The 14,230-nt window shown below is 50.6% G+C and overlaps 1 protein-coding gene across 1 annotated transcript in view; it reads left to right on the forward strand.

The window, feature by feature from the left end:
* Window positions 1–14,230, forward strand: part of Bsn (bassoon presynaptic cytomatrix protein) — a 61,463-nt gene that overhangs the window by 33,439 nt on the left and 13,794 nt on the right. The window contains exons 2-5 of the mRNA XM_042665845.1: window positions 145–553; window positions 8,645–9,520; window positions 13,219–13,434; window positions 13,540–13,791. Of these exons, the coding sequence (XP_042521779.1) occupies window positions 145–553; window positions 8,645–9,520; window positions 13,219–13,434; window positions 13,540–13,791 (1,753 nt within the window). The remainder of the gene's footprint in view (window positions 1–144; window positions 554–8,644; window positions 9,521–13,218; window positions 13,435–13,539; window positions 13,792–14,230) is intronic.

Consider the following 14,230-nt stretch of genomic DNA (forward strand, 5'->3'; position numbering starts at 1 on the left):
AGCAAATGTTGGGGGGGTACTACTACTGGGCAGAAGGAGGGTGATGATGGGGCTTGAGATGGGGTCACCCTCAGCTGGTAGAGACCTCTGCAGACTGCTTCTCTAAGATGGATGTCTAACACAGGCTTTTCAATGTCATTTCAGTGTATCTCGGCGAGTGGACCCCAAGGAGCCCCTGAGTAGCCAGAGAGCAGCCTCCTCCACCCTAAAACAAGCTTCTGCCACAGCTCCTGGCCGAGAGAGTCCCCGAGAGACAAGGGTACAAGGCCCAGCAGGCCAGGAGGCCGATGGTCCCCGCAGGACACTGCAGGTAGACAGTAGGACACAGAGATCAGGCCGGTCTCCTTCAGTGTCACCGGACAGAGGCAGCACCCCCACGTCACCCTATTCAGTTCCCCAGATTGCTCCCCTTCCCAGCAGTACCTTGTGTCCTATATGCAAGACCTCGGATCTCACGTCGACCCCCAGCCAGCCAAACTTCAACACCTGTACCCAGTGTCACAGCAAGGTATGCAACCAGTGTGGATTCAATCCCAACCCTCATCTCACCCAGGTAAGCACTCTGTGTGAGCTCTGTACGTTACCCACATCTGGTTACCATGCCTCTCTTGATAGCCTTCTCTTCTTCCATCAGTTCCCTTTTCATGGTCATTTCCCTTCACCATCAGCATCTAATGCACTCCTGATAAACACAGAGGCTACAGAGCTCCTAAGGAATTCCTTTACCCTGAACACTTAGGCAGAGTCCCAGAGTAGCTGTTTGGGTTTTTTGTTTTTTTTTTTCCCTGCCTTGGTCCAAGTTTGGCCTAGAAAAAAGGCCTTGGTACCAGGAGCTAGAGTCTCACATCTGTAATCCTAGCTAACTTAGGAGGCTGAGATTTATTTACTTATTTACTTTATTTATTGTCAGTTGTGGGGCCTGAACTCTGGGCCTGGGCGCTGTCCCTGAGCTCTTCAGCTCAAGGCTAGCGCTCTACCACTTGAGCCACTGCACCACTTCCAGCTTTTTCTGTGTATGTGGTGCTCAGGAATCAAACCCAGGGCCTCATTGTGTGCAAGGCAAGCACTCTACCACTGAGCCACCTTCCCAGCCCTGGGAGGCTGAGATTTAAAGATTGGAGTTTGAAGTCAGCCCAGGCAGGAAAACCTGTGAGACTCTTATCTCCAATGAACTACCAGAAAAGCCAGAAATGGAGCTGTGGTCAAGTGGTAGAGTACTAGTGTTGAGCAAAGAAGCTCAGGGACAATGCCCAGGCCCTAAGTTCAAGCCCTAGCACTGGCATATACACACAAAGAAGAGGGCCAAAGGGTCAAGTGGACTTCTACCAATGGTTGCTTCTTTGAAGAGTGTCTAGGTAGCAGTAGAGCCTAAAGGGAGACAAATTTCCCTGACCTTGGGCCTCCATCTCTCTTTGACCCTCGGCCTCAGAGAGGAGGAGGCTGATTCTGGGAGCAAGTTTTAGGCCAGACCCCTCCCCCCAAAATCACTTTTCAGCAGCATTCCGGGAAGCCTTCTCTAGGTTTCAGTTCCATTTAGCTGAGGAGTTTGTGGTGGTAAAGAAGCTAGCCAGCCTGGTGTTGGTAGCTCACGTCTGTCATCCTAGCTATTCAGGAGGCTGAGATCTGAGGATCATGGTTCAAAGCCAGCCCATGCAGGAAAGACCGGGAGACTCCAATTGCCAATAAACCACTCAGGAAACCAAAAGTGGCACTGTGGCTCGAGTGGTAGAGTGCTTGCCTTGAGCTGAAGAGCTCAGGGAACACCCAGGGATTGGCATTGCCATAGGCTGCCTAACCAACCCTTTGTAGGCTGTCTTTGGTGCTCTGGAGGCTGAGTGCACCAAAGCATTGGCTAAGTTGGGCCATTTCATTGGAAACAACTGCAGTAGATTGGTTGGCTTCCTCCAGCTCCTGTGAGGGTAACTCCAAAGCCTCTATTTCTCTTTGAATGGCTCTGTTTGGCACAGAGACTTGGTATGGGCACCTCTGGGATTATTAGCAGCTGGAGCCATTTGGACCATGTTGGGAAGTGAGGTGTGTGTGTGTGTGGGGGGGGGGGAGTGTTAAGTGAGAATAATTGTTCACAGGTCAGGGTCTATATATGCTGGGAGGTACTGTGGGTGTGGGATGTGTGGTTTGGGAGAGAGATAAGTGTGAGATTGTGAGGAAGGAGCTGTCGGTGTGGGGAGGGATGACTCAGTGCATTTAGAGTTGCTCTTAGAGTGTGGAGGCTTCCTGAGGAGGCGTGCACACTCGTGATTATTGCATCTGTGATTAGAAATAGGCACATTCCTACCCTGATCAGTTAGGTAAGTGTTGGCAGAATGAGGAAGGCCAGAGATCACTCTGTATGTTTCTTTCTTTCCTTTTTTTTTCTTTTCTTTTGCCAGTCCTGGGGCTTGAACTCAAGGCCTGAGCACTTGTCCCTGAGCTTCTTTTGGTTTTGCTCAAGGCTAGCACTCTACCACTTGAGCCACAGTATCACTTCCAGCTTTTTCTGTGGATGTGGTACTGAGGAATCGAACCCAGGGCCTCATGCATGCTAGGCAAGCACTTTACCACTGAGCCACCTTCCCAGCCCCAAACACTCTGTGAGTTTCTACCACCTTAGAAGGCAGAGGCATCTGATCTCTCATGCATAGGAAGGCTTGATCCGGTGCTCCATGTCTCTCTGTAGGGCATCTCTTTCTTGTGCTGGTCTCATCCTTTTTGGTTCCAGGTTCCCTGAAATGCTCACTCATGCTGTAGCCTCTGCTGGGATGGTGGATGGGAAACCATTCATGGAAACACAGGCTACTGGTGGGCAACCCAGTCTTCACATGCTATAACTTCTGCTTCCAGGCTCCTCCAAGCCCAGGAACATCAGTGAGGTGGGAAAAGAGCCAGCCTTTAACAGTGCTTGGAAAAACAGTAGAGTAGGAGGGCCTTGGAGCTGCTCAGTCCATCTGCCTCTTTGTGCTGGGAGGAAGCCTAAGGCTCAGGTCCAGGAGAAGAAAGGGCCTTAGACTTGCTGCAGACTCACAGTATTTTGGGAAATGAGCAGAACTCTCAGCCAAATACTTCAAACAACTGCAGGGCTGGACAAAATGAAATGCTCCTTTGCTATCTGAAGGTTTTTAGCATCCTCAGGAGCATTAAGAGCTTTGAGACAAGGCTGGAGTTGGCAGCCTTTCCCAGATTTGCTTTCAAAAAAGCATATTAGGGAGGCTGGGAAGGTAGCTTAGTGGTAGAGTGCTTGCCTAGCATGCATGAAGCCCTGGGATCGATTCCTCAGTATCCCATCCATAGAAAAAGCCAGAAGTGGCACTGTGGCTCAAGGGGTAGAGTGGCTAGCCTTGAGCAAAAAAGAAGCTCTAGAGACAGTGCCCAGGCCCTGAGTTCAAACCCCAGGACTGGCAAAAAAAATAGAAGTATATTAGAGGCTATTGTTCCATGGCACCCAGTTTGGGAATTGTTGGCCTTGCCTATTCTGTAGCAGATTTGCTGGTCTTGGGGCTTGAACTGAGAGTACTATCCCTGAGCTTTTCTAAAAGTTCAAGGCTTGGGCTCTAGCCTTTGAGCCACAGTTCCACTTCTGGCTTTTTGGTAGTTTTCAGAGATAAGAGTCTCATGGACTCTTCTGCCTAGGTTGGCTTCAAGCCACAGTCCTCAGATCTCAGCCTCCTCAGTTGCTAGGATTAGAGGTGTAAGGCACCGGAGCCTAGCTGGATGCCCTATTCTACTGGGACCTCTAGGCCGAATTCAGTGGTATTCTTCCTGTGAAAGAATACCAACCTCTGACACATTTTCCTGAGCAGTTGGCAGAGGGTCATTTTCCAACTAGAGCCATTATTACCCTTTGTCCCTTGGCGAAGAGCAGATTCCCTTCCCTGGACATGCTTCCTCGTGATGAGAAAACATGCTGGGAGGTTTGGTGCACACATCTGGATATGATATCTGTCCTGAGAGACCATATCTGTTCTCCACATGGCTACCTTGACGTGATGTTGGCCAAGAAGGCTTTCCTAGAAATGGTCTGGTGTCTCTGAGCTGAACTACTGCTTGGCTTGAAGCTCTATACATGTGTAAAGTCAGGTGCCCTGGTGTCCCGGGGGCAGGAAACTCAGCTCTATCACTCCCTTCCCATGTCAGTTACTTCCCATATGTAGCCCAAGGGGAATAAGAGGTTACTACCACTCCTAGTACAGTTGAACTGTGGACAGTAGCTACAGGGGAGTATATGGAGATCCTGTCTGGGTAGGAAATGTACCTGGAATGGCTACTATGGTAATGGCCCTGGTTGAGGAGGCCTAGCAGTCTGGGTGCTGTGTCCAGGGCATGTCAGCAAGAGGCATTGCTTCCCACTAGACAGAGGGAGGGATCTGGGGACAAAGGCCCATTCAAGTGACATAGAGGCTCTCAAAGCCTCTGAGACCACTGATGAAACTTCTCTGGGTCTTTGGATATGTGACCATGGAAAATGGAATGTTTCCACATATGGTTTATGAGTAGAGAGAGAGAGAGAGAGACCCATGGTTAGTGTCTAACTCTAGTTAGTACACAACCAGGAGTGAGAAGAACTGGCCTACGCCTCTCACTGTTTTTGGAGGCTATTTCTTTGTGGATTATTCCAGAAGGTAAATAATTTCCCCTGTTTGAAACCCAGGAAAACACTTGGGAGAGGGGAGTTGTCTCTTTTTGGGGTTTGTACATCTTTCATTTCCTACAAGAGACCTTCCCTCTTTTTTTTTTTTTATTGTTGGTCGTGGGGCTTGAACTCTGGGCCTGGGTGCTGTCCCTCACTTCTTCAGCTCAAGGCTAGTGCACTACCATTAAAACCACAGCACCACTTCCGGTTTTCTAGTGGCTAATTGAAGATAAGAGTCTTACAGACTTTCCTGTCTGGGCTGGCTTCAAACCTTAACCCTCAGATCTCAGCCTCCTGAGTAGCTGGGATTACAGGCATGAGCCACCAGTGCCTAGCTCTAATCCCCTGTAAAGAAAACTACTGAGGTATAGGCAAGGTCTCAACCTTTCCTGGTCTAGTCCAAGACTCTGCTGAGACCAAGCCAGGAATGTTTAACCCACCATAGTCCTTAGCCTACCCAATGGCAAGCTTTAAGCCTAGGCAGGCATCCAAAGTGGGTGGTGTGGAGAAGGAGCCGAAGGAATGGCTCTGAGCCTCTCCCTTCTACTGCCTGCAGCCCACTCCTTCCCGGCAAGGGCCAGGGCACCAGATGGCTCGGGGGTGGTGCTGTCAGTTTTGCACAGATCCCTCTTCTGTAGCCAGCAGCCTTGTCCCCTTTCCTCTGCCCCCCTCCAGACCACATTGCCACTTGGGCGGGATGGAAATGAGGAGCAGGTGTTAGAAGGACAGCAGTGTGCTATGGAGAGGGAAAGTTTCCTCTTCCTTAGTGGGTCACGTCTGCAGAGTCGAAGAGGCCATCCATATACTTTGCATGTTAACACTGCATGGAAATTGGGGGGAAGGAGCTCAGAGGAACCCTTCCCCCCATTTATAGACAGGGAGACTAAATCTTCTGAAGTCTTGATTTATTCTGGTTCATTCTAGAGCAAAAGAGTTGGAGACCTAGCCTCATTTGCTTTGGGGTAAAAAATCACAAATGGTACTACAGAATAGAATATTGGATAATAATGATAATATTCTACCTGCAGAATAATAAAATTGAACCCTTACCTTATACCAGCCTTATATATAAAATTAACCCAAATGGCTGGGAATGCGGCTCAGTGGTAGAGTGCTTGCCTAGCATGCATGAAGCCCTGGGTTCGATTTCTTAGTACCACATATACAGAAAAAGCCAAAAGTAGTGCTGTGGCTCAAGTAGTAGAGTGCTAGCCTTGACCACAGAGAAGCTCAGGGACAGAGCCCAGACCCTGGGTTCAAGCCCCCCCCCCAAAAAAAAACAACCCAAAGTGGGTCAAATACCTAAACATAAGAGCTAAAACTATAAAATTCTTACAAGAAACTGCAGGGCAAAACCTTTACAACATTGAATTTGGCAGTAACTTTCTTAGCTATGACCATCTAAGAAATGACAATCAAATGACCATCAAAAGAAAAAAATAGTTAACAAATTGGGCTTCATGAAAATATATACTTGTGTATCAGAAGATACTATCAACAGAATAAAAAGTTAGCTCATGCTGCTGGGTACCAGTGACTCACACCTATAACCCTAGCTACTCAGGAAGCTGAGATCTGAAGACTGTGGTTCGAAGCCAGCCCAGGTAGGAAAGTCTGTGAGACTAATATCTCCAAATAACCACCAAAAAAGCCAAAAGTGGAGTTGTGGCTCAAGTGGTAGAGCTCTAGCCTTCAACAAAAGAAGCTCAGAGGGGTTGGGCATGTGGCTTAGAGGCAGAGTGTTTATCTAGCATGCATGAAGCCATGGGTTCCGTTCCTCAGTACCACAGAAACAGAAAAAGCTGGAAGTGGCACTGTGGCTCAAGTGATAGAGTGCTAGCCTTGAGCAAGAGAAGCTCAGGGACAGTGCCCAAGCCCTGAGTTCAAGCCCCAGGACTGGGGAGGAGTAGGAGGAAGAGGAGGAGGAGGAGGAGGGGGAGGGGGCGGGGGGCGGGGAAGGAGGAGGAGGAGGAGGAGGAGGAGGAGGAGGAAAAGGTGGTGGTGGTCAGGGACAGTGCTTAGCCCCTGAGTTCCAGCCCCAAGACCAGCACACACACAAAAAACTATTGTAGGTAAAATTTACATATATGGAATATACAGATCTTAGATGTACCGTTCGATGATCTTGACAATATCAGGTTGGCGACCTCATGGGTTATGGGTTAGCTACAGTAACAGAGGGTCAGTTCAGTGGAAGTTCAGAGGGAAGGGCCAAGGACTTTTGTGAGGATGAAGAGCCCTGGAGAGCCCTTCCAGCAGGAGAGAAGAGTCAGAGGAGCCAAGAGAGGAGCCCTGAGGATTCCAGGGGTTTTGAAGAGGCTGAGACAGGGAGGTCAGCCTTTCCTAGACTGGAGTAGCACTGAGGGGAAGTATAGGGAAAAACCAATTGGTCCTCGGTATATTTTAGGACACAGTAGATAGATCTGGGAGGGAGAGAAGAATAATGTAGAAAGAATTGAGGAGATAACATTGCTGGCCTCTTTTTTTTTGGATGGTCATGGGGCTTGAACTCTGGGCTTGAGCACTGTCCCTCAGCTCTTCAGCTCAAGGTGAACGCCCTACCACTTGAGCCACAGCACCACTTCCAGTTTGCTGAGTGGTTTATTGGAGCTAAGAGTCGCACAGACTTTCCTGCCTGGGCTGGCTTTGAACCATGATCCTCAGATCTCAGCCTCCTGAGTAGCTAGGATGACAGATGTGAGTCACCTGCAGCTGCCTGCTGACCTTGCTGCCAGTTTGTGTCTCTTATTGAGAATGTGGCCAGTGACTCACAGCCCAGAAAGGGATGGAGTCATACTCATCCATGGGGTCCTCTCAGGTACCTTTGAATTTGACACCAACAGGGAGGGCTCCTTTATGAACAGTTTCTATGATGTTTCAACTTGTACCAAAATGGAAAGGCTGAATACAGCCTGCAGCATGATGTCTATGCTAAGTGACACTAAATGCCTGCTCTCCCAGGGAGGGGTGGGGTTCAGAGGCAAGCAAGACAGATATGCTGCCCTCTTTCTGTGAGGAGAGATACCGGGGAATGGGGGATGACAAGAGCATCTATTACTGTACACTAAAGAAGAGTAACTACAGGGCTGGAAGGGTGGCTTAGTGGTAGAGTGCTCGCCCCGCATGCTTGAAGGCCCTGGGTTCGATTCCTCAGTACCATACACAGAAAAAGCCACAAGTGGCACTGTGGCTCCAGTGGTAGAGCGCTAGTCTTGAGCAAAAGAAGCTCAGGGACAGTGCCCAGGCCCTGAGTTCCAGCCCCAGGACTGGTCAAAAAAAGGGAAAGTCTTGTTGGGTTTCAAGAGCTCTCTCTCTCTGTGTCTTTCGTTGGAAGGTTCTCGCATGCCTAAATCTGCCTACCTGAGCCAGGCCACAGGAGAGTCTGGGGATAGGGTGCAGTCGAGACTCAGAATGGAAGAGGTTGGATAGAAATAGCTGTGCCCATCTGGATGGAAGATGAGTCATTAAGGGGGGGTTGAAGCCGTTTTCTTGAAGAGGTTCTATTTTAGTTGAGATGCTTGGGACACAGCTTGGGGGCTGGAGAGAGGAAGGTGGTGGTGGTGAGTGCTGCAGTTTTAGCTTGTGTGTCTTTGTTCACCTCTGTCCAGAACCGAGGCAGCATCACCCCAAAAAGCACCCCCACCTGATGAAATCAACCCACAGCTAGAACAATGGAGGCCTGTTGCCCTGAAAGAGCAAGAAGTTACACTTTTTTTTTTCTTTTGCTGGTCCTGGGGCTTGAACTCAGGGCCTGAGCTCTGTTCTTGAGCTTCTCTGTGCCCCAGGTTAGCATTCTATCACTTGAGCCACAGTGCCACTTCCAGCTTCTTTTTTTTTTTTATTATGTGGGTACTGAAGAATCGAACCCAGGGCCTCATGCATGCTAGGCAAGCATTCTACCACTAAGCCACCTTCCCAGCCCAAGAGGACACATTCTTAGGTTCCATAAACCTGTCCTCCCCTCAGCCATGAGTACCCTAATCCTGGCCACTCTGACAGCATTGCTTCTCTCCTTAGGTCAAAGAATGGCTCTGTCTGAACTGTCAGATGCAAAGGGCTCTGGGAATGGACATGACCACCGCACCTCGCTCCAAGAGCCAGCAGCAGCTCTACTCCCCAGCTCTGTCTCCTGCCCACTCCCCAGCCAAACAGCCCCCTGGGAAGCCAGAACCAGAGAGATCTCGGGGCTCAGGGGGACCCCAGCCTAGCCCCCGCCAGGCCGAGACAGCCAGGGCCACTTCAGTGCCAGCGCCTGCCCAAGCAACTGGCCCTCCAGAGGTGGGAAGGGTGTCTCCTCAGCCCCCTCTCCCTACCAAGCCTTCCACAGCTGAACCCAGGCCACCTTCAGGAGAGGCCTCGGGCAAAAGTGCCACCACAGTGACCTCTGGGCTTGGTGCTGGCGAGCAGACCCAGGAGGGCCTAACTGGGAAGATCTTAGGCCTTGGCGCATCAATACTCACCCAGGCCAGTACCCTCATGTCTGTGCAGCCGGAGGCTGAGCCTCAGAGTCAGCCTTCCCCAAGTAAGGGGCCACCCAAGATTGTCTTTAGTGATGCCAGCAAGGAGATTGGCCCGAGACCCCCAGGTTCCGGGCCTGGGCAAGCCCCTGGAGCCAAGACTGAGCCTGGGGTTAAAACAGGTCCCGGATCAGGACCTGGAGCCGTGGCAAAACCTGGAGGAGCAAGTCCAAAGCCTGGCAAAGCAGAACATCCGGTAGCATCGAAGGCTGCTGCCAAGCCAAAGACCACGCCGAAGGAAAGGGTCCTCTGCCCACTGTGCCAAGCCGAGCTCAACGTGGGTGGCAAGGACCCCGCCAACTATAACACCTGCACCACCTGCAAGCTCCAAGTATGCAACCTGTGTGGCTTTAACCCTACACCCCACCTGGTGGAGGTAAGAGATGGGGGCCAAGCCTGCTCCCTTAAACCTTGGTGGGGAGTGGGGGCTGGGATAAGAGGAGCATTAGAGCGAGAAAGAACTCAAGAGAGCTGGTCTGTTTGTTTCTTTTTTGCCAGTCCTGGGGCTTGAACTCAGGGACTGGGCACCATCCCTGAGCTTCTTTTTGCTCAAGGCTAGCGCTCTACCACTTGAGCCACAGCACCACTTCCGGCTTTTTCTGTGTATGAGGTACTGAGGAATAGAACCCAAGGCTTCATGCATGCCCAAATCAGCACTATACCACTAAGCCACCTTCCCAGCCAAGTGCTGGGTTTACAGTAGTTGTGGCTGAGAGCTAATGCGATAGAGGGATTATACTCCCATTCCTGCCCTGCCTTAGGCTCCAGTCCTTCTGATCAGAGAATTAACTGGCACCATGGGCTGGGGGAATGGTGCCTTATAGCTTCTGACTAGCTGACTAGTGCCTCCAGGCTTGACTGGGGCTCTGAGCTGGCCCTCCCATTTCTAGCTATCATGTGCATGTCCTTGATGAAAGATGCCAACCTGCTTACGTAGGCCTAACCTGAGGTTATTATGCTCTTGATCTGTGACCCTCAATAGGGTAGGGAGTTGAAGTCTATGAGGCAGAGGTCTATGAGGCAGAGGGCTACGCCGCAGGCCCAGAGTGGGACCAGAGTTTTCTCAGTCCAACCCAGCCAGCTGATAGCTACTCTCGATTCTCTCCCCTGAGGTTTATGGATATTAATGTTTACATATCAAAGCCATAGCCTTTGGTCTTTTTATTTTCCCTTGCTTGAACCTGGGCTTTATTAAGAGCTGCTTCTGAGGTTGTTTAGAGATAATGAACAGCCTGTTCCCAGCACGGTTCAGGTGGCTTACGCCTGTCATCCTAGCTACTCAGGAGGCTGAGATCTGAGGATCACAGTTCAAATCCAGCCTGGGCAGGAAAGTCTGTGAGACTTATCTCCAATGAACCACCAACAAATGCCAGAAGTGGAGCTATGGCTCAAATGGTAGAGCACTAGCCTTGAGCACAAAAGCTCTGGACAGCACCCAAGCCCTGAGTTCAAGCCCAGGACCAGCACGATCTATATATTCCCCTGATTTCTAGATAGAAGAAGCAATAAAATGGAATCCCATCCCTTTTTTTTTTTCTTTTGAAACTTCCTCTGGAAAAAAAAGTAACCATAGTGCTATTAAGTGAGTCATTTCATAATTAAGAGTTGTTGATTCCAACAATTTTTTTTTTACCGATTTATCTTTTTGAAGGATAATAGTACCCTCTGGCTTAATTTTTAATTAACTTTCTGTGCAAAATCGTGTGGAGGGAATTAGTAGAATTAGAATTGTTATAGCTGCAGTGCCAGTTTCTTCATTTCAGTTGCCAAGATTCCAGCTGTACCCTTGAGAAGCTGAGCCTCCTTTAGGCCAAAGGCCTGCCATTTGTGGTATGTGGGGTTAACCTGAGCTTCCAGCGAAGCCAGCAGCTGCCTTGCTTCTGATCATCCTTAGGATGCTCCTGGCTTAGTGATCTTAGAGAGCCCTGTCTTTCCCCCATGGGGAATGAGAGACAATAATACTTGCTCTTAGGTTTCCATGGGAACCAGGTGTGATGCTGCAGATGCTTATGCAAGATGGTGGCTATGAGAGAGAAGAGTTTCCACAAGCCCCTCACAGGGCGTGTGAGGGGATACTGTAGTGTGTTCAAGCTGTTGGGTCTCATGAAAAACACCATATTTAAGTGCTGGGGGAGGAGGGGAGCCTAGCTCAGACACAAGGGTACACACTGGGGGTACCAGGGGAGGACTCCTCTTATGGAAGGAGAGGCATAGAAAAGGGGAGTTCAGGCATGTCCAGGGACAGGAAGGGACATTGACATCTGTCCATGACACAGTCAGGACAGATCAGAATGTCCAAGCCTGTGATCCAGTATCTGAGTCCTTACTTCTGGGTATCCTTTTTTTTTTTTTTTTTTGCCAGTCCCAGGGCTTGAACTCGGGGCCTGGGCACTGTCCTTGAGCTCAAGGCTAGCACTCTACCACTTGAGCTACAGCGTCACTCCCAGATTTTTCTGTGTATGTGGCACCACAGAGGAATCGAACCCAGGGCTTCATGCATGCTAGGCAAGCGCTCCACCACTAAGCCATACCCTCAGCCCCATTGACTATTCTTTTTTTGTCTGGAGGTTTGCATTCACTTCCCTCTGGTCTAGCAATGGAGCTGAGGGTGTACAGGGCCAGGAAGCTGGCCATAGAGTATAGATCAGAATGGGGTCAACATAACCAGACTGGCACACAAGCCAGTTCCACAAATTAAGAGAATATATGGCTTTCAGGTTTATTCAGATAATAGCAAGCAGTCCAAGGAAGATGTCCAACATCCAGTAGAGTCTATCTGGTCTTTCTGGGTCCACAAAGTATACTAGCTGGCGTGCCTTGTTCCTGTGAGCGATTCCTCTCTCAACTCCCTTCCCCTTTCTCACCCTAACATGATACTCTAAGCCACCAAGTTCCATCTGCTATCTGCACATCTGGAAGACAAAGGGAATAGATAGATGATCAACGGTGGCGGTAGGGGCATGCTGGTTTGGGAGTGGATCAGAAGAGACTAAATTAAAAAATTAGGACCTCAGCAACTGTGTTCCAGCCCCCCCGTCACAGACATTTGACATAGCCTGCCTTCCATCTATCGCTCAGAAGACCTGGACCTGGGCCAGGTCTCTCCTGGATCCACCCCTCCCAGCCCCAGTTCCTTGTACATTTTTCTTCCAACTCCCAGAGAGCTAAGAGAAGGGCCTCCAGCAGCCAGGTCAAGGGCTTATTTTTAGCTTTTACTTCACACACCGCCTCCTGCCCTCCCTTTCTTGCTGCTTGCTATAGCAGAACTAGGAGCAACAGAGCCACCAGGCAGCCTTTTCTGCAACCTGGCTGCCTCCATAAATAGAGCTGTGAGGGAGCAAAGTCCCCAAAAAGCTTGTGATCGTAGGTGAAATACTCTGCTGAGGGTTCTACCTTCAGCTCAGGTAAGCAGGTCTTTGTAGGGGCTGTGTTCTTGGAATTAATCCAGACCACGCTTCCAAGGTGCCCTTATTTCAGTTAGATCATTGCTTCTGGGGCAAGTCTGCAGCCGAAAGGTGGGGGGTCAGGGGCTTACCTAGTCACCGGTGGGGGCTAGGGGAGATGAGTCAACTTCAAGAGGCGTTTTCGTTTGTGCCCATCCTGGGGTTTGAACTCAGGGCCTAGCCACTGTCCCTGAGCTTTGGTTGGCAAGGTTAGCGCTCTACCACACGAGCCATAGCTCAACTTCTTGCTTATTTGGTGTTTCATTGGCGATAAGAGTCTCACAGAATTTCCTGCCTGAGCTGGCTTTGAACCATGATCCTCACGTCTCAGCAGGGATTACAGACGCCAACCCCTAGTGCCCTGTGTGCTTTCTTCTCCCCACTCCTCCCGACTTTGTGCAAGTACTGAGGCTTGAACTCAGGGCCTGGGAACCATCCCCTACCATTTGAGCCACAGCTGCACTTTCAGCTTTTTGCTGTTGAACTGGAGATTAAATCTCATGGACTTTCCTTGGAATCACACTCCTCAGATCTCAGCCGCTTGGAGTAGCTTGAATTCTAGGCAGGAGCCACCAGGGCCTGGTGTTGGTCTTAGTGATTTTTCCTCACCCTTCCTTCTGTTTCCTTGCAGAAAACAGAGTGGCTCTGTCTGAACTGCCAAACTAAGCGGCTACTGGAGGGCGGGCTGGGAGAGCCGACTCCACTGCCGCTGCCCACCCCACAGCAGCCCCCTACGGGAGCCCCTCCTCGTGCAGCTGGAACAGCCCCTCTGAAGCAGAAAGGGCCACCCGCCGTGGCCCAGCCATCAGGCCCGCTGACTGCCAAGACCAGCCCCCTACCCACCAAGGTCAGCCCCCAGCCTACCAAGGCCAGCCCCCAGCCTACCAAGGCCACGCCCCAGCCTACCAAGGCCACCCCCCAGCCTACCAAGGCCACGCCCCTGCCTACCAAGACCAGCCCCGTGCCTACCAAGGCCAGCGTCCAGGCCAAGCCACCCAGGGCTTCTGAACCCAGCAAGACCTCAAGCAGTGCCCAGGAAAAGAAGACAGGAGTCCCTGCAAAAGCTGAGCCTGTGCCGAAGCCACCTCCAGAGCCCACCATGCCCCCCGGAACTCCTAAAGGAAAGAGTGGGGTGAGAAGGACAGAACCTGTCTCTACTGTCATCAAGGCTGGTCTAGAAGCCCCCAAGGGAGGGGAAGCAGAGGTCAGTTCCCTACTTCCCAGAGAACCTAGCTTTCAGATGGGACAGTCTGGGATAGGATTTCTCTTCCTGGAGGGCTGAGGGGTACAGCTAGGATAGACTGTGGGTGCTATAGAGGAGAGCAGGGACACCCCAGAAAAAGAAAAGCCTAGATTAAGCTTGGATAGGCCCAGTGACTCCAAGATCAAGACGGGTCTTGAGTCTGACACCTTGTATGCTTTGCTGAGTTGTTGTTGTGTGTGCCAGTCTTGGGGCTTGTCCCTGAGCTTTTATTCTCTTGTGCTTTACCACTTGAGCCCCATCTGCACTTCCAGTTTTGGGGTGGTTCATTGGAGCTAAGAGTCTCATGGACTTATCTGACCTGGCTAGCTTCAAACCCCAATCATCAGATCTCCTGCATAGCTAGGATTACAGGAGTGAGCTCCTAGGACCTAGGGATGGT

The sequence above is a fragment of the Dipodomys spectabilis genome, unplaced genomic scaffold (genome assembly GCF_019054845.1).
Source record: "Dipodomys spectabilis isolate Male_0828 unplaced genomic scaffold, ASM1905484v1 ptg000360l, whole genome shotgun sequence".
NCBI lineage: Eukaryota > Metazoa > Chordata > Mammalia > Rodentia > Heteromyidae > Dipodomys > Dipodomys spectabilis.